The sequence below is a fragment of the Camellia sinensis genome, chromosome 13 (genome assembly GCF_055761805.1).
Source record: "Camellia sinensis isolate YWXY chromosome 13, ASM5576180v1, whole genome shotgun sequence".
NCBI lineage: Eukaryota > Viridiplantae > Streptophyta > Magnoliopsida > Ericales > Theaceae > Camellia > Camellia sinensis.
The window spans coordinates 50,237,135-50,258,133 of NC_138973.1; the positions used below are offsets into that span (position 1 = coordinate 50,237,135).

General features: G+C 35.6%; 1 protein-coding gene across 1 annotated transcript; it reads left to right on the forward strand.

The window, feature by feature from the left end:
• Positions 1-13,753: 13,753 nt before the first annotated feature.
• On the forward strand, positions 13,754-20,770 carry UVH1 (Restriction endonuclease, type II-like superfamily protein). Its single transcript, XM_082902201.1, has 9 exons — positions 13,754-14,722; positions 15,039-15,259; positions 15,558-15,634; positions 15,894-16,058; positions 16,785-17,609; positions 18,551-18,661; positions 18,776-19,036; positions 19,118-19,341; positions 20,252-20,770. Exons 1-9 carry the CDS (start codon positions 13,848-13,850, stop codon positions 20,460-20,462), a joined length of 2,970 nt encoding a protein of 989 aa, XP_082758327.1. The 5' UTR covers positions 13,754-13,847; the 3' UTR covers positions 20,463-20,770.
• The last annotated feature ends 229 nt before the right edge of the window (positions 20,771-20,999 follow it).

Consider the following 20,999-nt stretch of genomic DNA (forward strand, 5'->3'; position numbering starts at 1 on the left):
GTGGCCTTAGGCAACGAGTCGGGGTTTCCTAAATTCCCCCAAAATAAAATATTTAGGTGGCGACTTTGTATCTGGCAAAGCAGTCCATGTTTGGCACTTCTTTTAAAAATCTGTTTTCTCAAAACGATTTGCCGGTTTTGGACTCTTTGGTTCAGACTTAAAACCGTGACAATTTGAGAGTCCGAACTGTAGTGAGCCCAATATCGAACGGAACGAGGGACTTGTCCTCCCGGGGCGTTCGGGGACATCTACAGCGACAATCTCTCAGCGGGCCATCTCTTCTGGAGGAACCTCGCGTGGAGTTAATTGGTTCCCCCCAGAACCGCCACCTTGTCGGCTGGCCGCCATCATTTCGACATTTTATCTTCTGACGAATTGAGTGAGAGATTCTCCTCCCATCTCTTCGACTTCTGATTTAGCCCCTGGCAGATTCTCCAAACCGATGAAAATATAATCCTTAGAAACGGATAAGTCTACTCGGTCAGAAGTAGAAGGGTTGTCAGAATGATCAGGGCTGGTGTGCTCAAATGCCAAGTCAGTCTCCCTATTCAGCTCGTGGTCCTCCGCGCGGCTTTTTGATTGCGCGTCTTCACTAACTTGTTCACCAGCGTCAGCATCAGAACCCTCGGCACCAATATCCCTTAGGCTTTGGAAACTAGGGAATATAAGTGTAGTAAGTTGCCGTTCACCTCTCGGCACGAGGATATTATCTGTGGCCGAGAAGGTGGAGTAGGTAGGATCGTACTTTAGCAAGACGTGGGCCACTCGCCTTTGACCTTGAAGGCTTGCACGACCTTTGTAATTAAGAGCTGCCTTCGCTTGTTCAAGGATGGCTTCGTTCACCGATGTCAATGTTTGTTTTAAGTCATTGCCTGCAAGACAGAATGAATTCAGCATCTAATAGTTAAGCCGAATGAATTGTTTATGCAAAACATAACATTTATAGTCGGCCACCTAGCTTGCCTTATCGCCTTGGCACTGGGTTTTGGCGATCTTCTCCCTTGCCAAATTCCCAATCACCTCGAACAGTGACCATAACGTCGTCAACCATTTTGCCGGAGCTGGCGAGCATAGTCACCAAGTGGTGATCAATGTCTTTGGCTCTAAAGAAGTAGCGGCCCTGCTGACCGGTTGATTTCGCCATGATGTAGCAATGCCGAATAGCTGGGATCCCTAGGTTAAGACGTAGTCTACGGTTCAATTCTACTATATCCATGATTATTCGGTAAAAGTTCACGTTAAGTTGGGAGGGAATTAGCCCCCAATAACGTAGGATAGTCTTAAGGAAAAAGTGAAACGGGAATCGAACTCCACCCTCAGCGATTGCCAAAAATGGAAAATTAATTGTGTTCATGTCAGCCTTCTCCATATCCACCATATTGTCTGTGACAAGGGATAGGTAGATGTCGTCTAGAATCGAAAAGTGACGACAAAAGGATGCAACTCGATCCTCTAAGATGAGAGCTTTCAAGTGCCTCGCCATTCGAGACGAAATCAAAACAAAGTATGTAAAACAAAACAAAGCAAAAACACGTAGGGAATTGGAATGAAGAATATAGCGAGAAGAAAGAGGGGGACTTACAGGTTGAGGACGAAGACGAACAGTGGAAAACAGGGTTACAAAGGTCTTGAAGAAGGTTGGAATGAAGAATGCTCAAAGGATGGCCTTTGGTTTCAAGAGTATAAGAATGTACACATTTTAAATTGCATTAAATGAATGTCAAATATGAAAGGGCGCGAAGCTGTAATGATTAACGCATCTGCTCTAATGAATCAGTACGAAAAGGAGTTCAACCGCCGTGTCTCTGACTTTTGAGGATTTTGTCTAATCTGCAAGCCGAGAAACCAAACATGCTGAATAAATATGTAATTCGGATGTTTGGGGGACAATTGTGGGGGTCGAGTAAGAGTGACCACTCAGAAGCCGCTCAGAGGATGCCGAGAGATTATGAAGACTGGCGAGGGTAACTCGGCATGACCAGACCCATCTGAACAAGACTAAGGCCGAGTAGAATTTATCTGAGGGCCGAGTATTTCGTAATTCTTCTGACACATATGGGGGTCGCAGATATGATGGAAAAAGGTGATAATGAGAATATGGGCCCCTAGAGTGCAGTATAAAAAGGAGGAGCTTCAGCCAAACTGAGGTATGTAAAAAACAAAGAAAATGAGATAACTTGAAATAGAAGTAAAATTGGAGAAGATACTGACTTGTTCGTCAAAGTGCTAATTCTGGCACCCCCGACCAGAGTGTTCATTCATTTTTCAGGTAGTAACTAGAGGATCAAGAGTGTTGACCTGGATCAAAGAGTATTTCCAAACCAATTTACCACAATTAGCAACCAGAGGATCAAGAGCGCCTACCTGGATCAAAGAGTATTTCCAAACCACTTTACCACATCTTTGTATTTGGGAAGACGGGTTAAATTTTTTTGTTGGATGGTTGTATTAGAAAATATATTTGAAATGATGTTGGAATACTAAATGACCAAAATGCCCTACAAGTGTGCAAGTTCTTTTCGAAGAAAAAAAAGTTCCTTCACTGACGTGGAAGTTCACATCTTCTAGGGACACTGTTAGACAAGTCCGGATCTTCTACCGTGGTTTCCTGCGGCGCTTCCCTGCCATGGTCCAAAACGACGTCGTTTTGGTATTTTTTTTTTTTGGGCCTTTCTTTCTTTTCCTTTTGCCCCTGTTTTCTTCTCTCATTTGAAAAGGCTGTTAAGATTTTGACTAAGTGTAAAACCTGAACTCATTTCTTTTCACTTTTCTCACATAACAAAACAAACAAACATTTCAAACCCAATCATCCATATATATACACACACGTATATACATATATATATATATATATAGGATCATAGATTCAGTGAAGATGTCCCAAATAGAGCTAGAAGATTCAACATAGTCTATATATATAGGATATTAAGAAGAAGAAGAGAATAGAACAATGGAGTAAATGGGGGCCGTTTGATTCACAGGCGCATCAAGATCCCCGCCGCATCAAATCTCCGATATCTGATCTGTGCTTGCATCAACGCCATCTCTCAGATTGGTTTGTCGTCTCATAGATCTATAATTTATAGATCGATTTGTCAGTGTGTCTCGCAGTAGCGATCAAGCTTCGCTGGAACCAGAGAAATTGTTGATTGAAGCAATGTTTTGAAAAGGGAAGAACGAAGCTTCAAAATTCACACAAATAAACTAGAGAGAAGAAAACAGAGGAAATCCAACAAGCAAATCATCACTCAATAGCTTCAATGGTCTTTTTCTTACTTTCAAATGATTTTTTTTTTTTGATTTTTCGTGGCCTCACTTTATCGTCGTTACTGTGGTGTATGGATTAGGTTCATAGCTCTCAATGAAAATGGTAAAAAAAAAAAAAAAAAATCTAAAATTATGTCATTTTAGATTATGACAGGAAAGCACCGTAGAAAAACGCGGCGGAGGATCCGAACTCAGTATTTGACGGCTAGATTTTAAATTGTTTTTCAAAGCCGTTGTTGGAGAGTTGATGGGTTGGTCAAATATTCAAAGGGTAAAATCATTTTTTTATCCTCTGTGACTTAGCAGCTGTCAACCACAAATTCTAACTCAGCAGCAAGTATTGGCTTTTAAGGTTTTTGTTTTTTCCTTTTATTTATTCGAAAGGCTAAAATAGCCTCCAAAAGTTGTTCCCAAACACTGTCATTAAGTGATAATTAATTAAATTTATTTAATAATTATAATTGATATCACATAATATTTTAAGTGTCTTTTAAGATATAAATTAAAAGTTTTAAAAAAATAAGTCATATAAAAATCATTTAATTTTAATTGAATTTATAAATTCTAAACATAAGTATCGATATACACTACTTTCTCTTCCAATTTTTTTTTTTTTTTTGGTAATACAATTATTAAATTTCAACAATATTAACTTTTCAAAATACTCTTTTGACTTTTTTTTTTTTTTTGAAATATCAATTGTCATAAGTAATAAATTTATAAAGAATGACAAAATATGAAAATCATATTGTTTTAGTCATTGTTTTTTGAAAATGGACTAATTAATATTTTGGGACAATAAAAAATGGAAGAGCAATGCTACATTTATCAAATTTTGGTTTGTCTGAATCGCTCGAATTTGTGTATACCGATTGTCTAGCCAATCATCCGACAACAAGGTGTTAGATAATGTCTCAATGGGACCACATAATTAAATGTGGTGTTATCATTTATAAGAAGCCTACAATTTAAGTGATTCAATTTAGTTAATAGGCTTAAGGGTATATGTGTTATGGACCTAATGTGTAGATACTAGTTGTATAATTTCTATTTCTATGAGGGGCAGAAATAGAAATTAAAACATATTGGTTAAAGTTGATTTTCATTCCTTTTGAACTTCCACAACCTTTCAGTTTTGAAAACCAATAAATAGAAATTAAAACCAATAATGGTTAAAGTTGGTTTTCATTCCTTTTGAACTTCCACAACCTTTCAGTTTTGAAAACCAATTACAACCTTTAAAAGGTTATGGCCCCTATTCCTTCCCAAGTGAAAATAAGAACACTATTTTTTTTTCCTAAATCCTCTCAAGGAAAAACATAAGGCACCAAAGGGGAAAGGATTAGAAGGCAATAATATAATCAATAACAAAGAGTTCATTGATAATCATGCTTCCGTTTAACCGTTTATCAATGGATTCAGGTATGTCATTTTGTCTTGATTTCTTGATAATACACATGATAAATGATCCAAAGTGTAAGGTTTATGTTAACAATTGGTATCAGAGCCAGCATATCATGTGTCTTATCAGAATTGATATGCTTTATTCATTCTATTTAGTTTCCTGGAATCAGATTCTGAATTTTCTTATGGATGTAAATTCTGTTTTTTTCCTGTTTTGTTCTGTGAAAATGGCAATCTGTTTTCTGGAATTGTAAAATGATTCGGTGGGCAGTTTTTTTTTTTTTCTCTCAAATGGATGAACATCATGTATTTTTATATATATAGATATATCTTGCGATTTGATCGGTTTAATTTTGAACATCATAAAAAAAAAAAAAACTATTTGTTTTTGGACCCGTCAATTCTATTTATATATGTATATATATAATTGGAATTGCTGCAGATTATATAACATATACGGGGTCACAAATTTAGAAATCTCTAAATTTAATGTAATTTCATACAACGTCTACAGAAATTTAATTTTCTAACATTCTCAATATAAGTCAATTCAAACAAGATGTCACAAAAGTGATCTCTCTTGTCTAGATTGTTTTATATGGAATGTTTGAAGTTCATGTCTGTGTATCTCATGCGGGTATTTATCGGTCCAAAGACATGATTAAGACTTGGCAGAATTACACACACATTTTGTGGTGATAAACATGTGCCAATTGTCAAGAAAACCTAATGTGAATAATAAATCCATCAAAAGATAGATTTGTTATTTGACATAATTTATTGTCAATGTTTGATCATTACAACAAGAATACCACTTACAGTTAATATCACTACCCAAAGGCTTGGTATTAATGTTGTGCTAGGTATCTTGAGATGTTGTCATTAAATTAATTTATTTAGAGATTATCTGTTTGGTAACTTAATGTGAACATATATTGTATATCTCTAGGAACATGAGGTAGAAAATGGAATGTCGAAAGATGATCCAATCAACTTTCGTCAGGCCATGGAAAGTTCCAACTCTCATAAGTGGATAGAAGCCATGAATGAAGAATATAAGTCTATGCAAGACAATAAAGTTTGGGAACTTATCTCATTACCAGTTGGTGCGAAGCCCGTAGGTTGTAAATGGATATTTAAAACCAAAAGGGATTCAAATGGTAATGTGGAGAGATATAAGGCACGTCTTGTAGCCAAAGGCTTTACTCAAAAAGAAGGAATTGACTTTAAAGAAACTTTCTCTCCAGTTTCTTCGAAAGATTCTTTTAGGATAATTATGGCGTTTGTTGCATATTTTGATCTTGAGTTGCATCAGATGGATGTCAAAACAGCTTTTCTTAATGGTGACATTAAAGAAATAATTTATATGGTGCAGCCAGAAAACTTTGTGTCAGGAGACCCAAAGAATATGGTTTGCAAATTGACTAAATCCATCTATGGACTCAAACAAGCTTCTCGTCAGTGGTACTTCAAATTTCATCAAGTTCTCAGTTCGTATGGTTTTGAAACTAATGTTGTTGATGAATGTGTGTATCACAAGTTCAGTGGGAGTAAACACGTATTTTTGGTTTTATATGTTGACGACATATTACTTGCCACAAACGATATAAACTTATTGCATGACACCAAGAGATTTCTATCTAAGAATTTTGAAATGAAAGATCTTGGTGATGCTTCCTTTGTATTAGGAATCGAAATACTCCGAGATCGTTCTCGGGGTATTCTGGGATTATCACAAAGGAGCTATATCGAAAAAGTACTCAATAGATTTGGCACTGCAAGACCACTTAAGTTATATCGTGACAATAAGTCTGCAGTTTTATATTCCAATAACAACAGGAGCTTGACAAAATCAAAGCATATTGATATCAAGTTCCTAGTTGTAAAAGAAAGAGTGCGGAGTGGACAAATTTCCATAGAGGACATTGGGACAAACTCCATGATAGCGGATCCACTTACGAAGGGACTACCACCCAAGGTCTTTCATGAGCACACTGCTCAGATGGGTGTTGTTCTATTTGAGAACATTCTGGTTTAGTGGGAGTTTGTATTTATATTACTGCTTTATGTCAGCCTTGAGTTTTATCTATGTAATTAGATTAATTTATGCAGAAATGAAATATTCAGTTTATTACGCTCTATTACGTATTGTGAAGTATTGATCTCAATAAAGTTAAGTAGGACCAGTTGGAAATAGGCATGTATGGATCACATCACATGTAATTTCCATGCTACGCATCCATGATTGATCTATGTCATTTAGCTGTATTAGTATACGTGACCATTGGTGGGTCGAGTTACGATTGATGTAACGAAGACCGCTTTGATCCTATATTAATATAGTTAATGGACAAGATTGTTTGGATACCCTCAAGTTATGATAACAAATTTCTGAGCTCACTAAAGTTAAGCACATTTTTCAGGATACATATGTGGTCCAGTGGGAGATTGTTAGATAATGTCTCAATGGGACCACATAATTAAATGTGGTGTTATCATTTATAAGAAGCCTACAATTTAAGTGATTCAATTTAGTTAATAGGCTTAAGGGTATATGTGTTATGGACCTAATGTGTAGATACTTGTTGTATAATTTCTATTTCTATGAGGGGCAGAAATAGAAATTAAAACATATTGGTTAAAGTTGGTTTTCATTCCTTTTGAACTTCCACAACCTTTCAGTTTTGAAAACCAATAAATAGAAATTAAAACCAATAATGGTTAAAGTTGATTTTCATTCCTTTTGAACTTCCACAACCTTTCAGTTTTGAAAACCAATTACAACCTTTAAAAGGTTATGATCCCTATTCATTCCCAAGTGAAAATAAGAACACTGTTTTTTTTTCCTAAATCCTCTCAAGGAAAAACATAAGGCACCAAAGGGGAAAGGATTAGAAGGCAATAACATAATCAATAACAAAGAGTTCATTGATAATCATGCTTCCGTTTAACCGTTTATCAATGGATTCAGGTATGTCATTTTGTCTTGATTTCTTGATAATACACATGGTAAATGATCCAAAGTGTAAGGTTTATGTTAACACAAGGGTGATAGTTGCTATTGACAACTGTGATTGATAAGAGTTGAATTGATCATCCAAGCAGTCGACCAGCAAGCACAAATTCAGACGATTCGCACAAACTCAAATTCGATGGATAAATCATTTTTGAAAATAAAAAAAAGACACTAATATTTTGCGATGAAGGAAGTGTTATAAACTCACCATCACAACCACCATCACCACCACTACTACTACCACCAACTTTATCACTATTATCATTATTACCATAAGCACCACCACTACCATTGCTACTATTAGTACTACCTCCATCATAATATAAAAATTAAAATATACAATTAAAAAATAATAAATTTAAATTTAATTTTATACCTATCAAACAATCTATTTTTAATTCAATACTTAAATTTTTATCAAATAATTTTTCAATTTAAAAAATTTAACATTAAATTTTTAATACATAATACATAATTTTTAATTTTATCAAACACCACCAAAATATGCCGGAGATATGCAATACATGAATCAACTTCCAATTGAAAACGAGAATTTATGGATGTTTGACGATTGATTAAAATAAAATAAAAAAAATCAATTTAGAAGGTCAATCTATTATATACATATATAGATAAAAAAAAAATTAGCAAAGACCAGTGGTCTTGTTTGAAAAAAGGATTGGGTTAAAATATTTTATTAAAAGACAAAATAGGTTAATAAGTCAAAATGTCATATTTAATTTATAATTATTTTATTTTTTCTCACATAACTATCAAATCAATTATAAAAAACAAATAAAAATAAAAAGTCAACTAACTCCTTTAACATAACTATTTTACTCAAATTAAAATAGTCAAAAAATCAAACAACCAACCAAAATACTAACTTTTCAAACAAGGCCATTATATAAAGGAATAAAAGGAAGAGTGCTACTATTAACACCTGCCTAAATTCTTTGAACCATTCATTTCTTTGGACCCTTACCCTAAACCCTAAATTTTAATGATAGTTTTTTGGACACCCCACATATTACTAAATCTACCCATATTCATAATATTATCACGATTAAATGCACACTCACCCGATTTTTCATACCCTCTCCTTCCCCTGTTACTGACTGTCCATCTCTCTCCTGCACCAACGGTGTCTTACTGTTTCATCTCCTCTTGCACCAATGGTATGTTGTTGTATCTATTTTTTTATTTTATTTTTTTGAGAACATTTCTTGCTATTAAACACCAGTCTCTTGCTGGTGGTGGAGCTGCACACAACAAAGCTGTAGACTTTTTCTTAAGAATCAAAGGTATAATTTGCTTCTATCTTCTCTGCAATTAAACATGACCACATAAACAAAAATATTTTACCAACCAAAACTACAACCACACAAAACCCTGATTGCGGAAGAATATTATAATCTAATGGATAGCTTGATTTCACATAAAATTTAAATTTTTTAGGGAATAGATGTCTAAATATTATAATCTAATAGAAGTCCACATACCAAATAGAAATAAAATAAAATAAAAATATCAGAATCCTTTGTCTTTCAGAAAGTTTGTTTGGCTGACTGTTTCTGAAAACTGAACCCTTTGTTTTTCTTGGATTTTTGGGGTCAGTTTTTATTTTTTATTTTCATAAAATTCGTTTGGATTGCTAGAGCATGTTTTGTTTGTTTGATTTCCTTTACATATATATATATATATAGCAAACTGTTGTGTCCTGTTGAATTATTAGGGCCTATTTTGTTGTGCTTTTGTGTCCTGTTTTTATTTTCCAGGAATTTTTGTTTGTCAAACTGTTTCTGAAATTTTTGTTTTTGTTGAAAACAACCCTCTTTTTAAGAAATCTCAAAAAGTTAGTTTTTAAATTTTCAAAGACTGTTTTCACACCAAAATGGAAAAAAAAAGAAAGAAAAAAAAAAAAAGAAAAAGAAGAAGAAGAGTGGGTGCTTCTGATTTTTCATTATTTTTCTTTCCGAAAACATTAAAACAAAAATAAAGAAAACGAAAACAAAAAACCAAACAGAGTAAATCCCAAAAACAAATCAAAATAGAACAGTTGAAGAAGAGTTATTGTGGTCTTGAAGAGGAAAACAAACTATTTATAGGATGAATGACAATTTGTACTGTTTATATTCTATATTTCTATTTGCGTTGGTCCAGTGGAATTTTTGGTACAAACCTTTGATAACTATTAACATTATAGTATTATTTATACAAACTAATAGGAATTTATTTATGTATTTTTATGGATGATCTATTTAATATTTAAATTCATTTGATGATATTGCTTAAGATTTATGATCTATTCAATATTTATGTTCAATTTAACAGTGCCGAAAATTAAGATTATATTCGGTTTAACAGTACTGACTATCTGATTAATGTTCGGAACCCATGTATTGAACTAAAGGTTTATGTTCAATACTGTATTATCGAACTGTCACAACCCAAACCCGCCCCTATGGGTTTAGCACCGTGACCGGCCAGTAATCCGAGATTACCGAAGGCCTGCTGAACAATCAGACAATAATACAAAGTACAGGGGCATGGCGGAAGCCAAAACAATAGATAAACAGTGTCCAATGAGCTGTGACAGTCTGTATGCAAAAAGATTTTCCATACATATATACGATCAGTGCAAAAGAGTATGTACAACATTTACAGTCGATCAGAAAAGGGACCTAATCCCTACTACACAGTACAGTACAGTGCTATCAATCTATACAGTTATTACAAAACAGATACAGAGACAGACGGGAAAATTAAAACGCCCCTAAGCCATAGATTGGCAAGCTTGGAACCTCGCAGTGAGGCACAGCGGTTGGCTTGACAAAAAGGGAGTCTAGCCCGCGCTCCTAACTCCGGTCTGGTGCCTGAACACCTACATATATATATATATATATATATAAACAGTGAGCTAAAGCCCAGTGAATAACACAATGCGTAAAGAGGTTAAGAATGAATGTCCTTACAGTAATGAAAACAGTTCATTGATTCAGTATATCAGTCATTCAGTCATAACAGTCATATGTGGTACATCCATAAACATAACAATACAGTAAACAGTAGGTCTTAAAAGACCGAACAGTCAATGATGGCCATCATATCAGTAAACAGTAGTGGTTCCAACATGGGAATCGACAGAGATCTCTGTAACAGTAGCAGTAACAGTAACAGTAGTTGCTATGGGTGCCACAATACAGTTCAGAATAGAGGGCATACATTCATTCAGTTAATAGTATCAGTTCAGAAACAGTACAGTTCAATTGTTCAAAAGATAATCATTTTGAACATATCTTTACACAGTTGTTACTCACAGAGTTCTGGGCTATAAGCAGCTAGAGCGCGTCTCCGGAAGCCAACCCTATACAGTGACAGAACGAACACACACTAAGTTCACATTTCGGGAAACAAAGACTTAGCCCCTACTTAGACTCGGTGTGGTTCTACGTCTATATCCTCATTAAGATGCCTTAAACTAGGCCTAAGAATACCTAAGATGAAATGAGGATGCAAAGATGCACTTTAAAAGCATTTTCAGAAAACAGGGGTCGCGCTCGAGCGTAGGTTACTCCGCTCGAGCGGACATGCAGACAAGGGTTTCCGCTCGAGCGTATACTTATCCGCTCGAGCGTACTGCAAAACAGTCAAAAGTGCTGGATAGGTGAAATTCACGCTCGATTGGGCGCTCGACACCTGCTCGAGCGTAAATCACAAGGTCCCGCTCGAGCGCAAATTACCCTGCTCGAGCTGACTTAAAAACAGAACAAAATGCTTGGAGCACAATTTCCACGCTCGAGCGCCAGTCACCCCGCTCGAGCGTGAGTTCAAAATCTGGAATTCCCAGATCTGAACTTCCAAGCTCAAATCAAGATTCAAAGCATTAAATACAATCCTCTTGGGTTCATTTCCTGCAAAACATTTGCAAGTACATAGTATAACATGGTTCAAAACTCAATTTGTAAAATCAAGGCCCAAGAGAAGATCAATTCAACTCAAATTCAAACCAATTTTCATGGACAAGATGAACATACAAACATGCATGAATGAAACCAATTAAAAGCTTTAATTACTTGCTCAAATGAGCCAATTCTTACAAAATCAAGATGAAATCATGGACTTTAGCATAAACATGGACATGCATGTGAGATTTCATGAACATTAACTTCGAAACTCAAGAATGGCAACATGCATGTATGGATTAAGCTCTTAATTCAATAACTTGAGCTAGTTCTAGACTTAATTCACTAATTTGACATGAAACATGCAAGATCAAGCTCAATTCATAAATAAGAGGGTAATTACTCTACCTTAGGTCTTGAATTATAAGACTAGAAGCTCAATTTGGCAATCTACACTTCAATCCTTCAAGTTTTCCAAGCTAAACTCTAAAGAACAACTCAATCCTCTCACTCTCTCTCTCTTGGTCGTGTGCAAGAAATGGCTGAAGAAAATGTTTTGTTTGAGTGTACTGAGGCTCACATATGTCTAGGTAGTGGGCCACTAGAGTGGCAAAATGGTAAATGTATGAACTTTGTAATACAATGTTATTTAATTTAATTTAACCATACCAAATCGAATTTCAGATAAATACACCATAAAATCACATAAATTCTAATGATCATAAAACATTAATTAATTTCAGATTCGGCCGCCGATAAGGCCTTCAATTTGCAGTTTAAACATAAATACACAAACAGATAATCAAACAGGCAACAGATAGACATACAATTAAACAGATGTACTCAATCAATTCAGTTCCAGATTTCAGTTAGTCAGTTCAGTATTTCAGTCGATTCAATTACTTATCATAATCAGTCTCAGTTTAATGGTAATCAGTAATTAATCGGTAAACAGTGGTGAGGGTTGTTACACGAACATAATCCTAACAGTTGACAAACCAGTATCGAACAACTCGAACAAAAGAAGAACGACTGAAAACGATCGAGAATGTTAATGCAAGGCAGATAAACTTACCAATGGAACGCTAGTCTCATTAGAATTATTGTCCTCATCCTCCATTGCTCTACACGGTGAAATAAATGATGAAGTATACGTTATACTTGAAGCAAAACTTTCTGATTTAATAGGGTTGATGATGGTGATGAAGATTACACATTCAGGGTTTAACATGATTATGAAGAATAATAGATTTAGGATTTATGTTAATTTGTTATGAATAGTAAAAGGTTTAATATTTACAAATATGGAATACTTATAGTGGGAGGTGGAGGTAGAGGTGGAGGTGGAGGTGAGGGTGAGTGTCTAATATTATAGGTCATGTTTGATTCACAAGATTAATAGTGAAGTATTAATAATCCTATTAAATTAGTGTGGTATTCACTATCCAATTGGATTAATATCCATTGGATTAATAATCTCACCCCTACCCCATTACTAATAATCCTACAAATTTGTTGGATTAATTATCCATTGGATTAATAGTCCTAAATCAAAATGTTAAAACAAACATTGGATAATTAAGCCCATGGATTAATAATCCCAATCCCATACTCTAATCCACTCAATCAAACATACCCATAGGCCATGTTTGTTTGGGCGGACTGGATTAGCATTCCCATGACTAATAGTCCTAGGACTATAAATTTGTTGGATTATGTATCCTATCTTAACTAATAGTCAAGTTTAAAATAATTAATTTCTACTTTAATTGTTTAACCAAACATCGGATTAATAATTTTATTGGACTATTAGTCCAATCCCAAGCTTATGTCTACCCAAACAAACATGACCATAGAGTACTAGTTCTTATTTGATAGGTGAGTGTTCCATTAAATGATGTTTTTTAATATAATTTTATTTTAAGATATAATCATAATAAAAAAAAAATTATAAATTGAGAGATCCAAAGAATTTTTGACATGTACTAATAACATCACTCGAAAACGAAATTAATGAAAAATGGATTGGGCTCAAGCCGAAGATCACCCCCGACCGTGGCTCTATTCAAGGGGTGGGGTCGGGTCGGGTCTGGAATACCATACTTTAGGCGGGTCTCAGCCCATAAAACTTGGGCTCCGCCCGTCCGTATAAAGACTCTGAACTTCAACTTCAACGCCACCCAAACCAAACATCCACTTGTCTCTCACTCTAAAATCTTCCCGCCACCATCTCCATCTCCATCTAGATAGAGAGTATGGTGCAGTTCCACGACCACATCATCTCCGATCTCCTCGAAGACCCAACCGGCGGCCTCGTCATCCTCTCCTCCGGCCTCTCCCTCCACAAACTCATCTCCTCCCTCCTCCTCCTCCACCACCACCCCTCCTCCTCCTCCTCCTCCGGCACCCTCCTCCTCCTCTCCGCCACCCCCTCCCAAAAATCCTCCATTCTCACCACTCTCAACCACCACCAAACCCCCAATCTCCCCTCCGAAATCACCTCCGACCTCCCCTCCCACCACCGCTTCTCCCTCTACTCCTCCGGCGCCGCCTTCTTCATCACCTCCCGCATCCTCATCGTCGACCTCCTCACCTCCCGCCTCCCCACCTCCTCCCTCTCCGGCCTCATCATACTCAACGCCCACTCCCTCTCCGACACCTCCACCGAAGCCTTCATCGTCCGCATCCTCCGTTCCTCCAACCCCACTCTCTTCATCCGCGCCTTCTCCGATAAACCCCACGCCATGGTCTCCGGCTTTTCCAAGCCCGAGCGGACTCTCAAGTCTTTGTATTTGCGCAAATTACATCTCTGGCCGCGCTTTCAGGTCTATGTGTCGCAGGATTTGGAGAGGGATCCGCCAGAGGTTGTGGATGTTAGGGTTCCGATGTCGTCTCATATGAAGGTGATTCAGAAGGCCGTGATTGAGGTAATGGATGCTTGTTTGAAGGAGATGAGGAAGACTAATAAGGTTGATGTTGAGGATTTGACGGTTCGGAATGGGTTGTTTAAGTCGTTTGATGAGATTGTGAGAAGGCAATTGGATCCAATTTGGCATACTTTGGGGAAGAAAACGAGACAGCTTGTTTCGGATTTGAAAACTCTGAGGAAGTTGTTGGATTACCTTGTCAGGTATCGATTCCAAGTTTCAATCTTTTCTTAGATTAGGACATTGTTTGATAGCACACTAAACCCTAAACAATGTCTCAATAATTAGCTGCATTGCCTTCTCTGTTAACAAAAATTTTAATCTTTTTTTAAGGGTTTCTTGTGGGAATGGTTATTGATAATTTGAAACATCTTGCATTGTGTTGTATTGTATTGTCAATTGAAGATTCTTTATGCATCCATTTTGGGGACTGTTCACTGTGATATGATTTGATGGATTTAATTTGATAAAATTTTGGAGATTGTTTCAGAAATGAATTTTGATATTCTATATGGGTAGGTATGATGCAGTGACTTATTTGAAGTATTTGGATTCACTGAGAGCGTCAGAGAGTTTTCGGTCTGTTTGGATATTTGCAGAGTCGAGTTACAAGATTTTTGAATATGCAAAGAAGCGTGTGTACCATTTTGGGAGGCTGGATGGTGGGAAGTTGGTTGGACAGAGTAAAAGTTCGACAACCAAAAAAAGAAAACTAAAGGATACCAATAAGGAGAAAGAAGGTGAGGGTTTGCTTGGTAAAAGTTGTTCTACCTTGTATTGCTAAATTATTAAAGTAATAGAAGTCATCCATGATGGTATTTTCTATCATTCTGGTTTGAATTAGCTTATTGATTTGTATTTAAAGGTTTAAAGTAGAAAGTAATTTACTCTTCAGAAAATAATATTAATTCTTTGAAAATATGCATATTTTAATTTTGTTAATTTATAGCAAAATGCCATACTATTAGTGATTTAATTAATATTAATGATTTGGAAGTAATATTAATGCTTTGTAAATTCTGTTAATTGTGTGTATAGATTCTCTGCCAACGCTTACAAGTGGAGTAGCTTTGGAGGAAGTCTTGGAGGAGGCACCAAAGTGGAAGGTGTTACGTGTGAGTGAGTCAATCCATTTTTTTTAAGAATCTGCAAGTCAAATTTTTCCTTGTTTAAAAGTTTTGCAGAAAAGCAACTCAAAGTTCACAACCACATGCAGGAAGAAATTTACTTCAAATTTAGATTTGCCTACTTCTATTCTATCATTATGTTCATATGTTATCTCTGTAACATTGATTTTAAATCTGGTGTAAGTAGAAAAAATTATCAGTTTTCAGGCAGTCTATCACCATATTTGATTTGAGATATGTTTTTCAGGAGGTTCTTGAAGAAATAAAAGAGAACAGAGATAAGCAAGCTTTGTCAAGGGAAGAACCTGTGATCGAAGGTGAAGAGGATAATAATGGCATTGTTTTAGTAGCGTGCAAAGATGAACGCTCATGCATGCAGCTTGAAGATTGCATCATGAAAGGCCCAAATAAGGTTTTCCACTTTATCTAATTATAGTTTAGTCCTGCAAATGATTTTATACTCCTTTTCATTTATTTTTGTTTTGTTCTGGTTAGTCCTAGGCCAAAAATGCAAGGTCCCCAGCTTTTAGTGCTCCTCTGCATATTTTCACTATGTTTCTATGCCTAGGACTTGTGCAAGAGCTTTTTTATAACGTGCTAGTAGAGCTGTGATATCATCTTTAGAAAACTCTTATAGTATTACTCGAGTCCCTCAAATTTCTCATCAATCCATCCAATGGATTATCTCTCTAGTCGTAGGGGTGGCTACTATGGCATCGCTTAAGTAGGATTGCCTCACCCCATCTTACCCTTTTTACAAAACAAAGAAAAGAAAAGAAAAAAGGAAAGCTTGCCTCATATAACTCATATTGTTGCTGCTACAGTGAAGTTGAATAAGGTTGTCAAGTATGCTTATACAGCTTTACATAACCTGTTTCCTATTTCATGAATTATTAAGGCGTTGAAACTTAGAATATTATATTGGGATATACTAACCATTTTATTTTTCCACTTAGTTGACCATGACCAAATATTTTGAACTGGTTTGGACCAAGAATGGGCTGTATATTTTCTTTTATACATTTCACTAAGGCAGTTCATGTACAGATTGACCTTAACTTCCATTCTTTAACAGTTTTTTTTTTTTTTTTTTTTGTGGCAAAAGCCTGAACACTTTATTTTGTGTTTTCTTCTAAAGGTCATGCGGGAAGAGTGGGAGAAGTATTTGCTGAGCAAAGTAGAGCTGCATGGATTACCAAAACGTAATAAAAATAAAAAGAAAGGAAAAGACCCTAAAGGTTTTGGGATACTTGATGGAGTTATTCCAACAACACCTGGACAAAAAGCAGAAGCTAGTAGCATAAGCAAGCAGGAAAATGATGCGCTGCTGGCAGCAGCTGCAGAAATAATAAAACACGCTAAAAAGGATATTGTTGTTGAAGATGACCCTCAATCTTGTGTAGGAAGTGGAGGACGTGCAAAAGGAAAGGGAAAAGGAAAGCAAAGAAAAACCTCTGGAAGTGTTCAGGTTTCCATGAATAGGGATGATAAAAGCGACAATGGGGCAGCAATGAATGATAAAAGTGAGATGTTTGCTTCTGAAAATGGAGGCCAAATAAATAAAACTGATCCAGTGGTTGAGGATGGTTTCCATGAAAGTGCTCCCAAAGTTGCTTCTTCAGACATAGCTGTCCTTCGAAAGCCTGCTCAAGGAGTTGATGCTACATCATTTGAAAATGCCAAGCGGTTCCCACCAGTGCACTTTTATGCCCTAGAAAGTGACCAGCATATACTTGACATTTTAAAGCCTTCTACGATTATTATGTACCATCCTGACATGGCCTTTGTCAGGGAAATTGAAATCTACAAAGCTGAAAATCCCACAATAAAGTTGAAAGTATATTTTCTCTTCTATGAGGATTCTACTGAGGTGCAAAAATTTGAGGCAAGCATACACAGGGAAAATGGTGCATTTCAATCCTTGATTAGGCAGAAATCATTGATGATGATTCCAGTTGATCAGGTTAGATCTTCTGTGCTTTCCATTCTTCCTTAATTTAAATAATATGCTCTGAAATTTATTAGCTATTAATATATTACTTTTTTATTTATTCACTTTTTGGCCTGTTAGTGTTCAACTGTGATATGGTGCTTGTCTCCATAATTCAAATGATATATAAATGTAATTGTTGTTAATTTGCTTAGACAGCAAATTATATTAAAATTTTAATTGTTCTTTGACATATTGTAAACTGGGAGTGTAAGTTTGTTTATACTCCTGTTCGCCATCATTTTTTTCTCTTTCCATTTGCGGTCATTGTTGATTTTGATAAAGTGCTCTTGTGATTTTAGTAAATTTATCTGCACCTTATAAATTAATGGTAAATGTTTTGATGTGATGTGATTCATATGCTTATACCAATGGATTAGGTTGGTTCATTTCCCTATCCTCTGTTTATTGAATGCTTATCAGGATAATGACAAGAAATGACATTAACAACCACTGTGAATCTCCATAACCAAAGTCTTTTTGTTGATCCTGGTGTAGTCAGCTCAGATCCTCTGTAACTATACCTTCTGATTTATATATGGATATGCTGTGTTTTATTGTGGTTGTGCTTTTCTACAAGTAGTCTTCTTATCTTCTTAACATGACAAGTGGGAGTGACCGATTTAAGTTTCTGACACGAGTCTTGAAGTACTCTTAAACTAGCCTCATACATCATTGTAACAAAATAATCCTTCGTCCAAATTACGTGGGGAAACAAAACAAAATCTGAGGCATACAGATTACCAGTGGCCCGCATTCTGCAGTTTGAATTTGTACTGCTAGCAAATAATTTCATTTATTTATACTGTTGTAGCATATAATGGTTAGAATCATCTATCATTCATGTATTTTTTGCTTCCTAATCCAAACTTACTGATCTGCATTTTGTGGTTATTTGTCTATAATTTTATCAGGATGGGCGTTGTCTGGGACCAAGTTCTTCAATTGAGCCACAATCTATAACTTCCCAAAACTCAATAACCAGAAAGGCAGGTGGGAGAAAAGAATCTGAGAAAGAGATGCAAGTAAGTGGTTTTCTTCCCATTTCAATTAGGAGTTCTTCTTTCATTGTACAAATTGTAAATCATGTATTACTATATTTTTTTTATTGGAATCATATATTACTATTTTGTTCACAGGTCATAGTGGACATGAGGGAGTTCATGAGCAGCCTGCCAAATGTACTCCACCAGAAGGGCATGCGTATAATACCAGTGACCTTGGAAGTTGGAGATTATATCCTTTCACCATTAATATGTGTGGAGAGAAAGAGTATACAAGATCTTTTTGGTAGTTTTGCATCTGGTCGGCTTTACCACCAAGTGGAAACAATGGTGCGCTATTATCGGATACCTGTTCTTCTGATAGAGTTTTCACAGGACAAAAGCTTTTCATTTCAGGTAAAGCAGAGTATTGTATAAGTTTTAAGGAGGCATGAAAATTAGGTTTCAGTGTTGAATTGTTGGTTACATTTTTTGCAGTCCGCTAGTGACATTGGTGATGATGTCACTCCAAATAGCATTATATCCAAACTTTCATTGCTTGTGCTACATTTCCCCCGGCTACGCATTGTCTGGTCTCGCAGTTTGTATGCTACCGCTGAGATATTTGCTTCCCTAAAAGCAAATCAGGATGAACCTGATGAAGTCAAGGCAATTAGAGTTGGCGTCCCCTCAGAAGAGGGTATTGTGGAAAATGATGTGAGGTAAGATCCGTTGTCTTCACCCTGCTTTGATGGCTTAAAGATTAGGGAAAGTTTTCAGTAAGTTAAAATTTTCATTAAATCCTATTAGCATAATAGTTATTAATAGGACTCCATGGAAATTTAATGGAAAATGTAGAACTATATTTTTCCTAAAAATATATGAGCTTGTGTTTTGATGCTCAAGAATAATAATAATAATAATAATAATAATAATAATAAAGAAAAAGGGACTAAGGTCCCATACATCAAAGATTTTTGGATAAATTACAAACACACCCCCTTTGGTTTACTTAAATTACAAATTACTTTATGTGATTCTAGAAATTACATTATACCCCTTAAGGTTTCTAATTTCATAACAAATAGGTCTTTTTATTCATAAATCAACAAGTTAATTAACAGTTTTTTATTTCAATTAATAATTCAGATAATTTTATTATTGTATAGGTGAACATTTAGAAATTTCACTTTTTCAATTAATTCTGTTAAATAAAAAATTCTGATAGGGAGGAATTTGTAATTTTTCAAATCACAGGGAGCAATTCGTATTTTAAGCAAATCTCAAGGGGTGCATTTGTAATTTACCCATGATTTTTTTACTTATAAAGTGTACATTGGCCCATTTAATAACATTGGCACAACAGAAAACATGTTTTTGTTGATTTATTTATTTTGCAATAAGCAAAAACAAATAATATGTTTGGTAATTGGTACACATGTCTGTTTTCAAAACTAAGTAAAAGCAAAAATAAGAAAATATGTTTGGGATTTGATGGAGGAAGCAAGTAACAAGAGTGGGAGGGGTGTTGCCGGATGTGGGAGGGAATGAAAACACTTTTTTCACTCTTTTTTTTATTTTTATTTTTAAAACACTTGTGTTATGAGTTAATAGTAGGTTACTTTGTTGCAGAGCTGAAAATTACAACACGTCTGCGGTGGAGTTCTTGAGACGGCTCCCAGGTGTCACTGATTCAAACTACAGGGCTATAATTGATGGGTGTGAAAGTTTGGCAGAACTTGCTCTTCTTCCTGTAGAGAAACTAGCTGAGCTGATGGGTGGTCAGAAAGCCGCCAAGACCTTGAAGGACTTCCTGGATGCCAAATATCCAACATTGCTTTGACGTCAATTCAATGAAATTCAATTCAGTCATACACAAGGCAATGCCATAATTTATCATTCATTCCTGTATTATTGCAAAAGCTCGGGCTTTCATCTGTTATAGAATGGGTAATAAAGCTGCTCATGCCTTCACAATCTGCATGGTTGATTATTGATTAGTTGTTGTTGTTGTTGTTGTTTTTTTTTTTTTTTTTTTTTTTGAGGACGATTATTGATTAGCTGTTATTTGTCTTTTTCAGTGCTTATTTGATTCGTTGTAAATTTTAGGCTGAGGATAGAAGTTGACATTTATAAACATGTCATTGTATCTGTAGAAATTTAATGTATAAAGAGAAATAGAGAGAATTAATTATGTATAGAGAAATAGAGAGAATTGTATTATTGATTGATCTATATTACAAATGGTGAGTGGCTCATTATATAGGAGGGGGTGAGTGTAGTAGGTGAGGAGTAGGTGAGGAGTAGGTGGTGGTAGGTGATGGTAAATTGGTGGTAGGTGATGGTAAATTCTAACAGCCCCCCGCAAACTCAAGGAGGA